Raw genomic sequence first — 12,692 nt, 5'->3', positions numbered from 1 at the left:
CACCCCTTGTCAGCGTGCTGTTGGAGAGGGGAGAGGAGGTTTGGAGAAGGGCTTGCCTGCTCTCTCAGGAAGACAAACTCACAGCCACACAGCGTCTCTGGCCTGATGCTTGGCGCTGTCTCTCCTGAACGTCAGGGTTTAAGCAGAGCCCGAAGCCTGGGAAGTCTTTCCCTGAAACCTCATCAAACCTGAAGCCAGTTGCAGAACTGCACAGGGTCCCCATGGACCTCAAGGAGAGCCCCAGCGAGGGCAGCCTGCAGCCCTCCAGCTTCCAGATCTTCGCCAATACGTCCACCCTCCACGGCCTCCGCCACATCTTCGTGTATGGGCCGCTGACCATCCGCCGTGTGCTTTGGGCCGTGGCCTTCGTGGGGTCCCTGGGCCTGCTGCTGGTGGAGAGCTCCGAGAGAGTGTCCTACTATTTTTCCTACCAGCATGTCACCAAAGTGGATGAGGTGGTGGCCCAGAGCTTGGTCTTCCCGGCCGTGACCCTCTGTAACCTCAATGGTTTCCGCTTCTCCCGACTCACCACCAATGATCTGTACCATGCTGGAGAGCTGCTGGCCCTGCTGGATGTCAACCTACAGATCCCCGACCCTCATCTCGCCGACCCCACGGTGCTGGAGGCTCTGCGGCAGAAGGCCAACTTCAAACACTACAAACCCAAGCAGTTCAGCATGCTGGAGTTCCTGCACCGCGTGGGCCATGACCTCAAGGATATGATGCTTTACTGCAAGTTTAAGGGACAAGAGTGTGGCCACCAAGACTTCACCACTGTGAGTACTGCTTGGTTTTCAGCTCACCCTTGTGTGTGATCTTCTGGAGGAGAGGTGGGCCCGAGAGTTTTTGGGGGTTGGCTCCAGCTCTCCCTGGGTTCTGGAGCAGGAGAAAGTTCAGAGCCTTCTCTGAAGGCCAAGGGGGCAGCTAGTGAGAAGTTTGTTGGAGCTGGTGGTAGAAAATGCCCCCTCCTAGGCTGCTGCTAGTGGTGTTTCATGCAGACATGTAGGGTGGCTAGGGGCTGGCCACGGGCTCCTCACTTCTTTGGATGTGTTGGTCTCGGTTGTCTGTTGTCCGGGGTGTTTGATGCCCGAAGCTGTATGATTGGAACAGCTTGTCATTGACGTGGTGGCATCTCTCCCTCTCCTTTTCTCTCTTTCTCTCTCTCTCTCTCTCTCCCTTCTCTCTCTCTCTTTCTCTCTCTCCACTCCCTCTGTCTCTCTCTCTTCTCAGAACTGACACCTGGCACTGTATCCTGTGGGCTGGACTGGAACTAAAGCTATTAGAGAATGGGAGTGTATGGGGACCCGGGAAGCCTGGATGGCTCCAGGGGCTGTAGGGAGCCTGTCAGAGCTTACTGCAAAGGTGTTGAAGGCTCTTTGCTTCTTTCTTGTGTGGATTCTGAGCTTCTGAGGGTTCCCCAGGCTCCATCTGGGTGTTGATGACAGGCTGAGGCCAGGAGCTGTCCAGGGTGCTGGGACGGAGAGGAGGAGAATCTGGATGGAGGCACTTGTGTGGGATGAGCCAGTGGGATGCCCTGGAGGAGAGGTGGTCTGGTCAGTTTGTCTGGGAGCTTCAGCTGGAAACTCACAGGCTCATTTTTCCTCTGTCTCTCTGTCTCTCTCTCTCTCTTTCTTTCTCTCTGTACAATTGCTTCACAACGTGGATGTGGGAGGGGTGTGTGAGGGAAGGGACAAGCAGCTTAGGACTGGAAAGACTAGAGGGGTGGAGTGTGGAGTTGAGTAAAGGGCAGGGAGGGGTGTGTGGTGTGACTCATGTTCTGGATGGGCTTTGGGGGGGGATGGAGCTGGAGGGAAGTTTGGGAGAAGAAATGCTGCTCTCAGGGTTCTTGGGCCAATTAGTGGACTGCTGGGCACAAAGTTAGCATAATAAGTGAGATAGCAGCTGCTTATGTCTCTACCGTGTCAGGCTGGCCTGGGGCACAAGGGACGGTGGGACTCTCCCCAAGTCTAGTGTAGCTGAGCTTTTCCCTTTTTAGGTGAGAAAGGCGAGCGACTGAGTCTCAGAGTCTTGAATCAAAATGCAATTACAAGTTTGGGATGGCAGGCACAGAGTTGCCAAGGAACTGGATTGTCATAGCACAGGTCTGGATGCCCTGCCCTGGTAAGACACTCGTCCTCTAGGTTTCCTGCGGTGTATCCTCTCCCACCCCTCTTAATATTCACCTGCCTTTTGCTCTGATGTTCTTTGAATACTCCAGCCAGGCTCTGTCTGCAGCTTCTGCTCTTGCAGCTGTCTGTCTCTGATTCTAGAAGAGCCCAAAGTGCCAGGGGCACCACCTCTTGGCAGCCTGTGTGGTAGAGCTGTGCTTCCTAGGGGAGTTGTTTTGTATTATCCCTTTTAAACATTCTGAAGAAGAGCACAGGAACATCAGCAACCGTGTTTGCGAAAGAAGACAATCTGCACTGCAGGGAGGGATCAGCCCTCCTACATGGAGCAAATACAGGATTCTAAAACCTGCCATGCACCAATGATGTCTTAGGGGTCCAAGGAAGAGATGGGGAAAGCATCTCATTCTTGGAGGCTGAAACTATTCTCGTATTCCACTCCAGGCTTTCTAGTGCCTGGCAATGTTCAGTTTCACCATGGTGCTGTGCAGCTCAGAAATGTACTCAGCTGGCCTGCCTCTATGCACAGATACTAGAAAGTAGGTGGCACGGAGACTCTAACGGGCAAGAAAACCCAGACCCGGTCTTTGAATATCCTTCTGAGTGTATGTCCAACCAGTGCCTCCCTCTATGTCCTATTTAGAAGTAAATGATTGTTTACCTCCAGCTATTCTTTGGCACTTGGTCTATCATTTGAGTTGCTAGTGTCCCCACAGGCCAAAGATCAGACCTTTAAGACTTACTCAAGTCTTTGATCTCAGAATGTTTCACAGGGCTGGGTACTGGTGGCTCATCTGTAGAATCTAAGGTATCCAGGAAGCTAAAATCTGAGGATCAAGGTTTGAAGTCAGCCTAGGCAGCCAAATCTGAGACACTCTTATTTAATAAACAAAAGGCCAGAACAGGAGCTGTGGCTCAGGTGGTATAGTACCAGCCTTGAGTGAAAAAGCCAAAAGTTAGAATAAGAGACCCTGAGTTCAAGCCCCAGTACCTGTACAAAAAAATCCACCACCACAAAATATCTCCAAATAGTGAACTTACCTGTGGATTAGATTTATTACTTGATGAAGGACATGGTTTGTTATCTTCTCCAAGTTTAAGATCAGTCTATTTGAGGGCCTGTCCTTGGATTGACCTTCTGTGGATGACCTTCTCCAGCATTGAAGAAGGAGTAATCCTCACTACTTCTCTTCCAGCTGCTCATGGATTTCAGAAAGGGCACCTGCTCCAGGAGAGAGGGGACAAGGAAGCTGGTCTTCACTGGAGGGGTAGTCACACTAAACCTGTAGCAGAGCCAACACAATGCTGTTTGATCAGCATTTCACAGTGAGGAGTAATTCTCTCAACATACTCCAGATCTCCTTGTGTCCTTTGGCCTGGGGTGTAGGTACCCATACTCTTGGGCTCCCACATCAGAATGAAGCAGAAGGCCTGAGCAAGGGGTTGTGGAAAAGTCAGTACCCCAGCCTTCTCTCTCATTCAGTCTCTCGGCTACACATCCTTACCAGTGGGCTTGTTTACGAGCTCTGCCTGGGGTTGTACTATTCTGGGTACGTTCTTTCTCTCCATGTTGGTGCTGGCTTAGAAAACTAATTGTGGGGGAAGGAATCTGGCAAGTAAGTGACATTTTTTTTTAAATCTGGGTTTGTTTTTCTATAAAGCATACCTAGTGGCATCTTCAGGGCTAAGGCTTTACCATTAGCCTCCTTATTCCAAGTTCCTAGCTGGTGTGCAATGAAGTGCATAATACCCTTTAATTAGTGAATCAGCCATGACTCTAGCAGAGCAAAAGAAAGCTAAGTATAGAGAGGGAAAGTTTCTAGGAAGCCAAGTGTGGCAAGCATATTGCCAGGTAAACAGGTATGGTCCATGCCCAGACAGGTGCATGCTTCTCCCTTGTCTGGGACAATTTGACTTCAGATAGGCATGCATTTTTGCTTCCTGGGGAAAAAAGAGAGCTCTATTCCAGGGAATCAAAGATGATTCTCTGAAGTAGAAGAAGACAAGGAGAGCTGGACTGGGATTTACCCTGGCAAGGATGTTGGATGATCTGAAGTCTCTCCTCATTCCTCCGGTCATATATTACATCCTCTTTAGGTTCCCACTGGCTCATCACCTAACATGTGATTGTCTTAAACAAGTTTCTAATCCATAGAGGATGAAACCTGTGAGACAAGATAAGCAAAAGTAGCTGGGCACTGGTGGCTCACACTGGCCACCCTTGCTACTCAAGAGGTTGAGATCTGAGGATCACAGTTTGAAGCCAACCTGGGCAGGAAAGTCTGTGAGACTCTTATCTCCAAATGATGACCAAACTCCGGAAGTGGAGCTGTGGCTCAAGTGGTAGAGCATCAGCCTTGGGCAAAAAAGCTAAGTGAGAGCTCAAGACTGAATTCTAGTCCACTCCAGCTCTTCTTGTCCATGTAGCAAGCCTTAGGACACAGATGTGGGTTCTGAGTCTTCCCTACCTGTGAAGTCTCTAGACTTCGGGTCAAAATGACCCAAGTTGCAACTCATGTAAATTAACTTTTTTTTCCTGCTATTTCTAGGATGCTCTGTGGTCTTGTAAGCCTTTGACATGTCCCTGGGAAAGGTAGCATTTGTCATACTGGGCAAGAGGTTTCTGGGATGCCAGAGTGATTGAGAGTCTTCTAGTTTGTAGAGCCTTAGATTGTAAGATTTCTAGAGGCAACTTTCAGCACTTATTTCATTCTTCCTAATGTGATGATGAGCTGGGTAGTGGCTGGAAGCTTTTTTGATGGCTCATGCTGTCTACTTGGAAAGGAAAATGGGAGCCAATGACCAGGCTCTGGCTGAGTAAATGACAGTTGCTCTTTAGGTGAACTTATCTTTCCTTGGGAGTTCTCAGACCTCCAGCACTGCTAGTAAAAGATGGCTAACTGGGTGCTGATTGACTTGGGAACTAGCTGATCCCTGACCCTCTGCTAGTAGTTCTTCCCTCTCTAGAGAAAAATCTCTTAAACAAAGAGATAAGCTCTAAATACAGTTTGCTACTGGTGTCTACAGGAAGGGCTGAAATAAGATCCTTCCCCGTAAAGATAAATGTTCTAAGGATGAACTGGTGGCTTTTTAGCATTCACTAAATTGGCTGCTCAAGATGTTACTTCATAGAATTGCTCATATTTCAAAGAAGTTGGGATACCTTCATTCTATCAGACCAAAAACGAAGACAAAATAAAACTAATAAAAACATCCTAGTTTAGAGATAGCTGAGTCTGAGTCTGCTGTGTGTTCTTCCTTCCTTCCTTCCTTCCTTCCTTCCTTCCTTCCTTCCTTCCTTCCTTCCTTCCTTCCTTCCTTCCTTCCTTCCTTCCTTCCTTCCTGCTCTTATCTGTTCATGTTTGATGGGGCTATGTATGTTGAAATATCAAATATGGCCAGTTGGGTCATTTGACCTGTGATCTATCATAACCTGAAACAAATGGCCTAGATCACTCCTTCAAGTTTAAATCTCCATATATCCCATCTCTCCCATACAGTGGGTTAAAAACCAACCCATAGAATATGGATAGTAGGTGAAATATGCCACAGTTATTATTTGATACATTTGAAGTCTTTGATAGAAGCTTGTTGATCTAATTGGGCTTTGTTTGAAAACACCATTCCTGAAAGTATCATTCTTTGGATATGAAAATATCTTTCCATCTCCCAATACTTTTTCCCCCTCATGATTTAAGTATTTTCTCTACTAACCAATGTAATGGCCATTGAAATATGCGTTCAGAAGACATCAGGCATGTAACAGGGAAGGGTTGTATTTACATGGGTTTATTGACCTTTGTTGATTGATTTTTTTGACCTCTGACAAGGTAACTAGCCTCTCTGAGTCTCAGTTTTCCCATATGTAAAATGAGCAGCAGGCTGAATACGGTGGTTTCTAAGGACTTGGCAACTCTACAATTCCATAGGAATAGAATGCTACTGAAATTTATTTTCACACCTCGTATTTGTTCAGTGTAACTAAAGCTTTAACTTACATTGGGGTTCGAGGGGGCTGATTTTCATTAACCAATATTTATACCTATTTTTTTGTTTGCTTTCATTTAAATGCACTTAGGCAGTAGAAACAGAAACACCCAGACACAGTGTGGCTACTGTAGGACAAGGGAGACAAGAATGCCACTCTGAGAATCCTATACAGGAGTTATGTCTTTCTTTGGCTGAAATTATGAATCTGACTTAAAAGATTCCATCTTATAGTGCAACAGATGTGAGCCAGGGTCCACTCTGAGTCTTCCTCTTGTGAATTAGTAAGGGCATCTGGGGAAGATCCTAAAGGAAGTCTGTGCAGGTCTCCTTTACTGCTGGTGTGCTTACAGTGCCCAATATCTCACACTCCTGGAGATATCTATCGAGTTATGCACCTCCACACCACCTGGGGGCAGCTGGTGGCCAGTGACAAGCCCAAAATGCTGGCCTTCTTGCCTCAAGATGGAGCACAGTGTGTTATGATTTATACTCCAGACCTACCATGGGATGAGGCTGAGCTAGACATTCTCCAGAAGCACATTTGGTCATGCCTTTCCCCCCTTCTCTATCCTGCTTCCCTCCCTGTCTTGGGTTCTTTTCCTGAGAGCAGTAAACAATGTGTTCCAGAAAGCATTTCAGGCTACCTTGGAAAACCCAAACTATCTGTGTCCATTTGCTCTTTGCTTCTTTTTTTTTTTTGGTCATGGGGCTTGAACTCTGGGCCTGGATGCTGTCCAATCAGCTCTTTGGCTCAAGGCTAGCTCTCTACCACTTAGCCAGAGCACCACTTCCAATTTTTCTGGTGGTTTATTGGAGATAAGAGTCTCACGGACTTTCCTCCCTCTGCTGGCCTTGAACTGGGATCCTCAGATCTCAGCCTCCTGAGTAGCTAGGATTACAGGCGTGAGCTGCCAGTGCCTGGCTTGCTCTTTGCTTCTTTAGTTGGTAGCATGGAGAATAGTCTCAGTGCAGGAGATTCAGTCTGACTTAGGAAGGAAAATGCATGCATTAAAAATCTTTTAAACCTTGGACTTTGTAGCTCCCTGTCTCTGCTTTGCAACTTGTAACAATTGTCAAGAGCAACATTTCCCAACTCTCACAAGTGTCTCTTGGATTAGGATTCACTACACTCTAAATATACCGCCAGGCAGAAATTCTTCGGAGTGTTTTGCCCCAAGACAGTCCTTCCATGGAACCATTCCTCTTCTGCTAAGCTGCTGTCCACCCTTAAGCTGCTTATATTTAAACTCCTACCTTCATCAGCATTATCTTTGTCCAAATCTGTTCTCTGAACACTTCCCTTTTCCAGCTGCCTCCCCACCTCCTTGCCATTTCTTTCTGTACATGCCAGAGTCTGGCTTCAAGTTCTGAGTCGTCGCCTATTGCCTTTGATCTTGGCAGTGACTGGAGTCCATCTATAAAGCAGGCGGCCGTGAGAGATGAATGCTGACCAGGGGTGATGCTCTTTGTATGTCACAGAAACCATGAGTGATGAGGAGTGTACGAAAGGACTCAGACTGTTTAGGCCGAAATGCGAAATGGCTGACACAGGGCAGTATGATTGCTGTCTCTGAGTGCTTAGAAAGCAATCACAGAAAAGAGGAATGGGGCTTTCTCTGGGTGAGGCCAGGGGGGAAAAATAAGCACCAGCCATGTGTAGGAATTCATAGAGAGGGCGAATGGCTAATTGCAAGGAGTTATTCTGGGAGTTTAGAGGACCCTGTGTTCTGCCATCAGCTCTAGCTGAGACCTAGGGCTGGCTTCTGTGCCATGCAGTTGAAGCTAGGGACTGGGGATGGATGACAGGTAGAAGGTTGGACTTAGTGACCTCTAAATGTGACTTCCAACTGGAAGAGCATTAGATTTCTTTCCTTCCTAAGTAGATACTTGAGGTCAGATATTAGGGCCATTGACAGATGGCATCGGAAAGCCCTGATCAATGAGAGCTCTTAGCTTGCAGAACCATCCATTTACTCTATACTATGAAGCTTTGAAGCTAAATGTGTCGAATGCCAAGAATAAGAATGGTGAGATGTGAGAATCCCTAGAGACTAAGGAGTGGATATTTCTGTGCAACTAGAGAGTACAAGGGACAGGGGAGGGGTAAGTAGGGGACTGTGGCTGGTGGGAGCCAGAGATCAAAGAGGCTGTCCAATGACCCAGGCCTCTCAGAATTTGAATGGAAACGCCAGAGGTAGTTCCTGAAATTCATCATAAATTCAGAGAACTAACTCCAACTCCAGAGATAAAGTCTTTAATTGTGGTTGGGCCTAGGAGCCTGAGAGGGGTATGGACTGGGGTCATCAGGCTAGAAACAGACTCAGTTCTAGGAGCTAAGAGTAAGGCTAATTGGAGAAGGAAAATGCCCTGCCTTAAAGCACTGGTGACAGATAACAGGACATCTATGCTAGAGGACATGACAAGTATTGGAAGGTTGATGGTGCTCTGGCCCCTGAGATATAATATAATAATAATAATACAATGAAGTATTCAGTCTCCAGTTATAGTCATGGAATTTAGTTCCAGACAGGTGAGGGTTCCTGGTTGGTTTGTTTGTCCTTGTAAAATTATTTAACCTCTCCAGGTTTTAATTTCCTTGCCTACTAAATAATAGTACTGTATATTAGGGCTTTATAGGATTGTTTGGGATGATTGAAAATAAAATAATAACGATTTTGGCATTGACGAGAGGTAGAATGCCAACTACTTTGTTGTCACTTTTATTATAACTAAGACAAGCTGGTGATAAATATAGTGATGGGGATTCCAGGAGAAGAAAAGGAAGTTTTCTATTTTCTTTTTAATCAATTGGTGATCTGTATAGACAGTGTAGCATCAGGAAGTCACCAGAGAATGTGGGGGATGTGGCTGTGCCCATGTCCAGGGCCCAGCTGTTGTTAGCATGCTTGAGCATAGACTATAGGGTAGATACTCACAAGATGTTAGAAATAGAATTCCTCCATTTCTTCATCATGGTGCAGTTTACCAAAACTGCCAAGGTTTACTCACCTTTCCTGAGGGTCCCAGACACTGTTCTAAACACTTCACATGAAAAAATCCATAAGAGCTCTATGAAATATGCAGCTTCATGGTTTTGTATGGGGGAAAAAAATGAATTTTAGAATGCTTTAACAACTGGCCTACAGACTCTTAGCTAGAAATTGGTGAAAGAGATTCACATCAGGTACTCTGATTCCAAATCATTGATGCTTGCTTGCTGGGTTCCTTCCTTCCTTCCTTCCTTCCTTCCTTCCTTCCTTCCTTCCTTCCTTCCTTCCTTCCTTCCTTCCTTCTTCCTTCTTTCCTTTTGTGAAAGTAGTGAGGCTTGAACTCAAGGGCTCACACTCTCCTTGGCTTTTTTGTTCAAGGCTGGCACTTTGCTACCTGAGCCATAGCTTTATTTCCAGCTTTTCTCTGGTGAATTGGAGATAAGAGTCTCACAGTCTTCTCTGTCTAGGCCGGCTTCAAATCATGACCCTCAGGTGTCAGTCTCCTGAGTAAATAGGATTTCAGCCATGAGCTATAGGATCTGGCTTCTCTTTGATGTCTTCCAAGATGCTATTTTATACTCTATATGAATATATAACCCTGGCAGTGAACTATGTACCAATGTATCTGTTTTAGTGTTGAACATAGGTAAGGCTCAGGGAGCCTTAGTGACTGGCACAGGATCACTCCGCCAGGAAATAGCAGGATTGGGGATTGAAATTCACGTAAAGGCATTATGTTCTTGTGCAGGCTTGAGGAAAGAGAAGTTACCCACTCATCATCAGGTCTTTGGGTCTTAGTTTAAAGGTTTGGAATATAGCCCAGGGGCTTCAACTCATCAGCATCTTCTCCTAGAATCTAGGAATCTGGGAGCTGCTGGGGCTAAAGCAAAGAGAAGGGAAGAGCATAGAAGGACAGCTCCAACAGCAGAGCTCAGCTGTCCTTGGAACCCTGGCTCTTAACTGCCTCCTTTGTCTTGTGTAAATTAACCAAAGGAGTCAGAATCAGCCTTTGTACTCTGTAGCTGAAGGCCAAATGAGGAGTTTGGAGCTACAAGCCAACACCATCCAGCATTCCAGACCAAGTCCCTTCAGCTACAATTCCAGCTTAGAGGAAAATGATCAGCACAGATGTCACGAAAAGACTCTGGTTCAGGAGTAGAGGGCAGGCCTTTGCATTTGATGAATGTGCTTGTCACACCAAAGGTTGATGGTCTGTATCTCCAGGTGCAGTTGGTGTCACTGGGACAGCCAGGACCCTGTGCATCCAGTGCAACTTAAATTTTCTGCATCCCTTAGCCGCGTTGCTGAATGTCACAAGCACATCTCCTCACGTTGGTTGGATTCCTGCCATATCCTTGGTCTTGCACTTGATCCTGATCTTTCCTCTCCAAGAGTGCACAGGATAAGAGGATTGCTACGCAATTCTGAAACATCTTTAGGAAAATCTGAGATACTGGGGGCAGTCTCTTCTTGCCAGAATTTAACACTTGATATTCCTTCTGGTCGTTAAGTAGGGGTGATCAGGGGTTCACTTTAGGAAAGAAGCATTGTTTTCCCAATGATCATGTGATTTTTCCCTCCTGGCTCCTTCCACTTCTACTTCCCCATTTAAAGAGGATGGTAAAAGGGGTGACATTGATTCAGATGCATTGCTCACAATTGATAGGGTGTATTGAAACAGCTTCATACACCTACTTAAAATAATTTGGTATTTTTAAGACATAAAACAGTAAAAGGTGATTCTGGGTGACAGAAATGATAACTTTATAAGAAACACATAGGCAGCCACTTGGTAAGGTCTTGGTCTACAGAATTTCTTCCTGTGTTTCTGAATCAGTAATTTGATTTCACATGCCCAGTCCAAATATACTGTAATGGATAAATTTAGAGGTGGTTACAAACTGGGGCTCTCTAAATGACCTTAAGTTGATAGACTACCATTGTATACTGATAAAGTGACCTCGAATGAATTATAGAATAAGATGTGGGAAGAACGAAATGATTTGTAAACTCTGAAGCAAAATTGTATTCAACCTACATGAGATAATGTCTTCATCCTGTCTGAAGTCCTACTATCTCTAGATGTCTGGAGACTGACAATGCGGTTTTGTCATTCCATGAAGATGCGTCTTCCAGAGCAATGCTCTGAAACCTTTCCCCTGCTTTCCTTCCCATAGACTTTTTGTTCCTGCCTACACACAGGCTTTCCCTTTGAATCCACGACTGCATTCTTCTGACCCCTTCATTCTGTTCTTGGCACCAGAGGTTTCCTCTTGGGATCCTTGGAATGGTGTTCCCTTGGGCTTTCTTACTCCATCCCTCTCTATGGTGATGGAAGGGCCTCTCCCTGGGGTGGGAATGAATGAGAAGAGGACCAAGCATGTCTGTTATAATCTCTAGGGAAGAAAAGGTTCTCCCTTGTGGCCCAGAAAGATGTCTGTCCCTCTCCTCATGGAGGGCAAAAGGCAGCTGATGGAGAAGAATGTCCACTGAGTATAAGTGGCAGCATCTTCTTAAGGCTTAAGTCAAGGCTATTTGTCTGCCTTCCTGGAATGATTTTTCTGGCAGAACACCTTCCATCCCTTGGGCCTGTTAGCTATTTCAGGGACACTTTAAGTGGCTATTAACAAATGTTGAATTATGGCTGCAAACCTCTGGGAGTGGAGTGACATTCACATGAATCACAAGTGAGGGCTGTGTAGTCAAGGCTGCCACCATGGGCTGAGATTAAACAAACAGGAGCCGCTGTTCTCCCTAGAGCAATGAGGCAGGGAGGCCACTCCTTGGAGCCTGTGAAGTAGGACACCATTCCAGGATGCACGAATCCGTCACTGCAGGGCAGACTGATGCTTTCTGTTCTGGTTTTCAGGGAGGATTAGTTCAGTCCTTCTATCAGGAAAATCCTGACCATGCTTAGGATGTCCAGGGACCTACTGACCAGCCAATCTCAGAGGCTGTGGTTTGCCCAGTCCATTGATTCATCGACTCAACAAATATGTACTGCATGCTTCCGATGTTCTGGACATGGTGCTCAGCTCAAGAGAAATTGTAATAAATATTATCCAGTCCAAGGATTCAAGGGACTCACAGTCCAATGAGGCTGCTGAGCAGTAAATGAACACAATCAAAATTTGCATAGAGTCTAGAGAAAACAGAATATTTTTTAAAAATTCAAAAGGAGATAATCATGTGGTTTTTTTTCTTAAAAATTTATAACAATTTCAAATGTTGATCTTGCAGAACTAGCAGGAAGAATTCTTGTATATTCTTTACCCAGAAGTGTCAGTGATAGTAGGCTAGCTATGTTCCCTAGAGAAAATGACCCCATTCAGGGTCATCCATCTATTACACTCAGTTGTCAAGTTTCCATCTACTCTGAAAATGCTCAGTTCCTCTTTGGTTTCATGATATTCTTCTTCTTTTTTTTTTTTTTTTTTGGGTTGGTCGTGGCACTTGAAATCTGGGCGTAGGCACTGTCCCTCAGCTCTTCACCTCAAGGCTAGCGCTCTACCACTTGAGCCATAGCACCACTTCCGGTTTTCTGGTAGTTTGTTGGAGATAAGAGTCTCACAGTCTTTCCTGCCCG

At 45.8% G+C, this 12,692-nt stretch overlaps 1 protein-coding gene across 1 annotated transcript in view; it reads left to right on the top strand.

The window, feature by feature from the left end:
• The first annotated feature begins 221 nt into the window (after positions 1-221).
• The window catches only part of Asic2 (acid sensing ion channel subunit 2), a 1,002,658-nt gene continuing 990,187 nt past the window's right edge, over positions 222-12,692 (top strand). Inside the window, exon 1 of the mRNA XM_042694285.1 lies at positions 222-776. Coding sequence (XP_042550219.1) covers positions 222-776 — 555 coding nt within the window. The remainder of the gene's footprint in view (positions 777-12,692) is intronic.

Source organism: Dipodomys spectabilis, unplaced genomic scaffold (assembly GCF_019054845.1).
Source record: "Dipodomys spectabilis isolate Male_0828 unplaced genomic scaffold, ASM1905484v1 ptg000004l, whole genome shotgun sequence".
NCBI classification, from domain to species: Eukaryota; Metazoa; Chordata; class Mammalia; order Rodentia; family Heteromyidae; genus Dipodomys; species Dipodomys spectabilis.
This window is presented reverse-complemented; position numbering and strand designations above follow the sequence as displayed.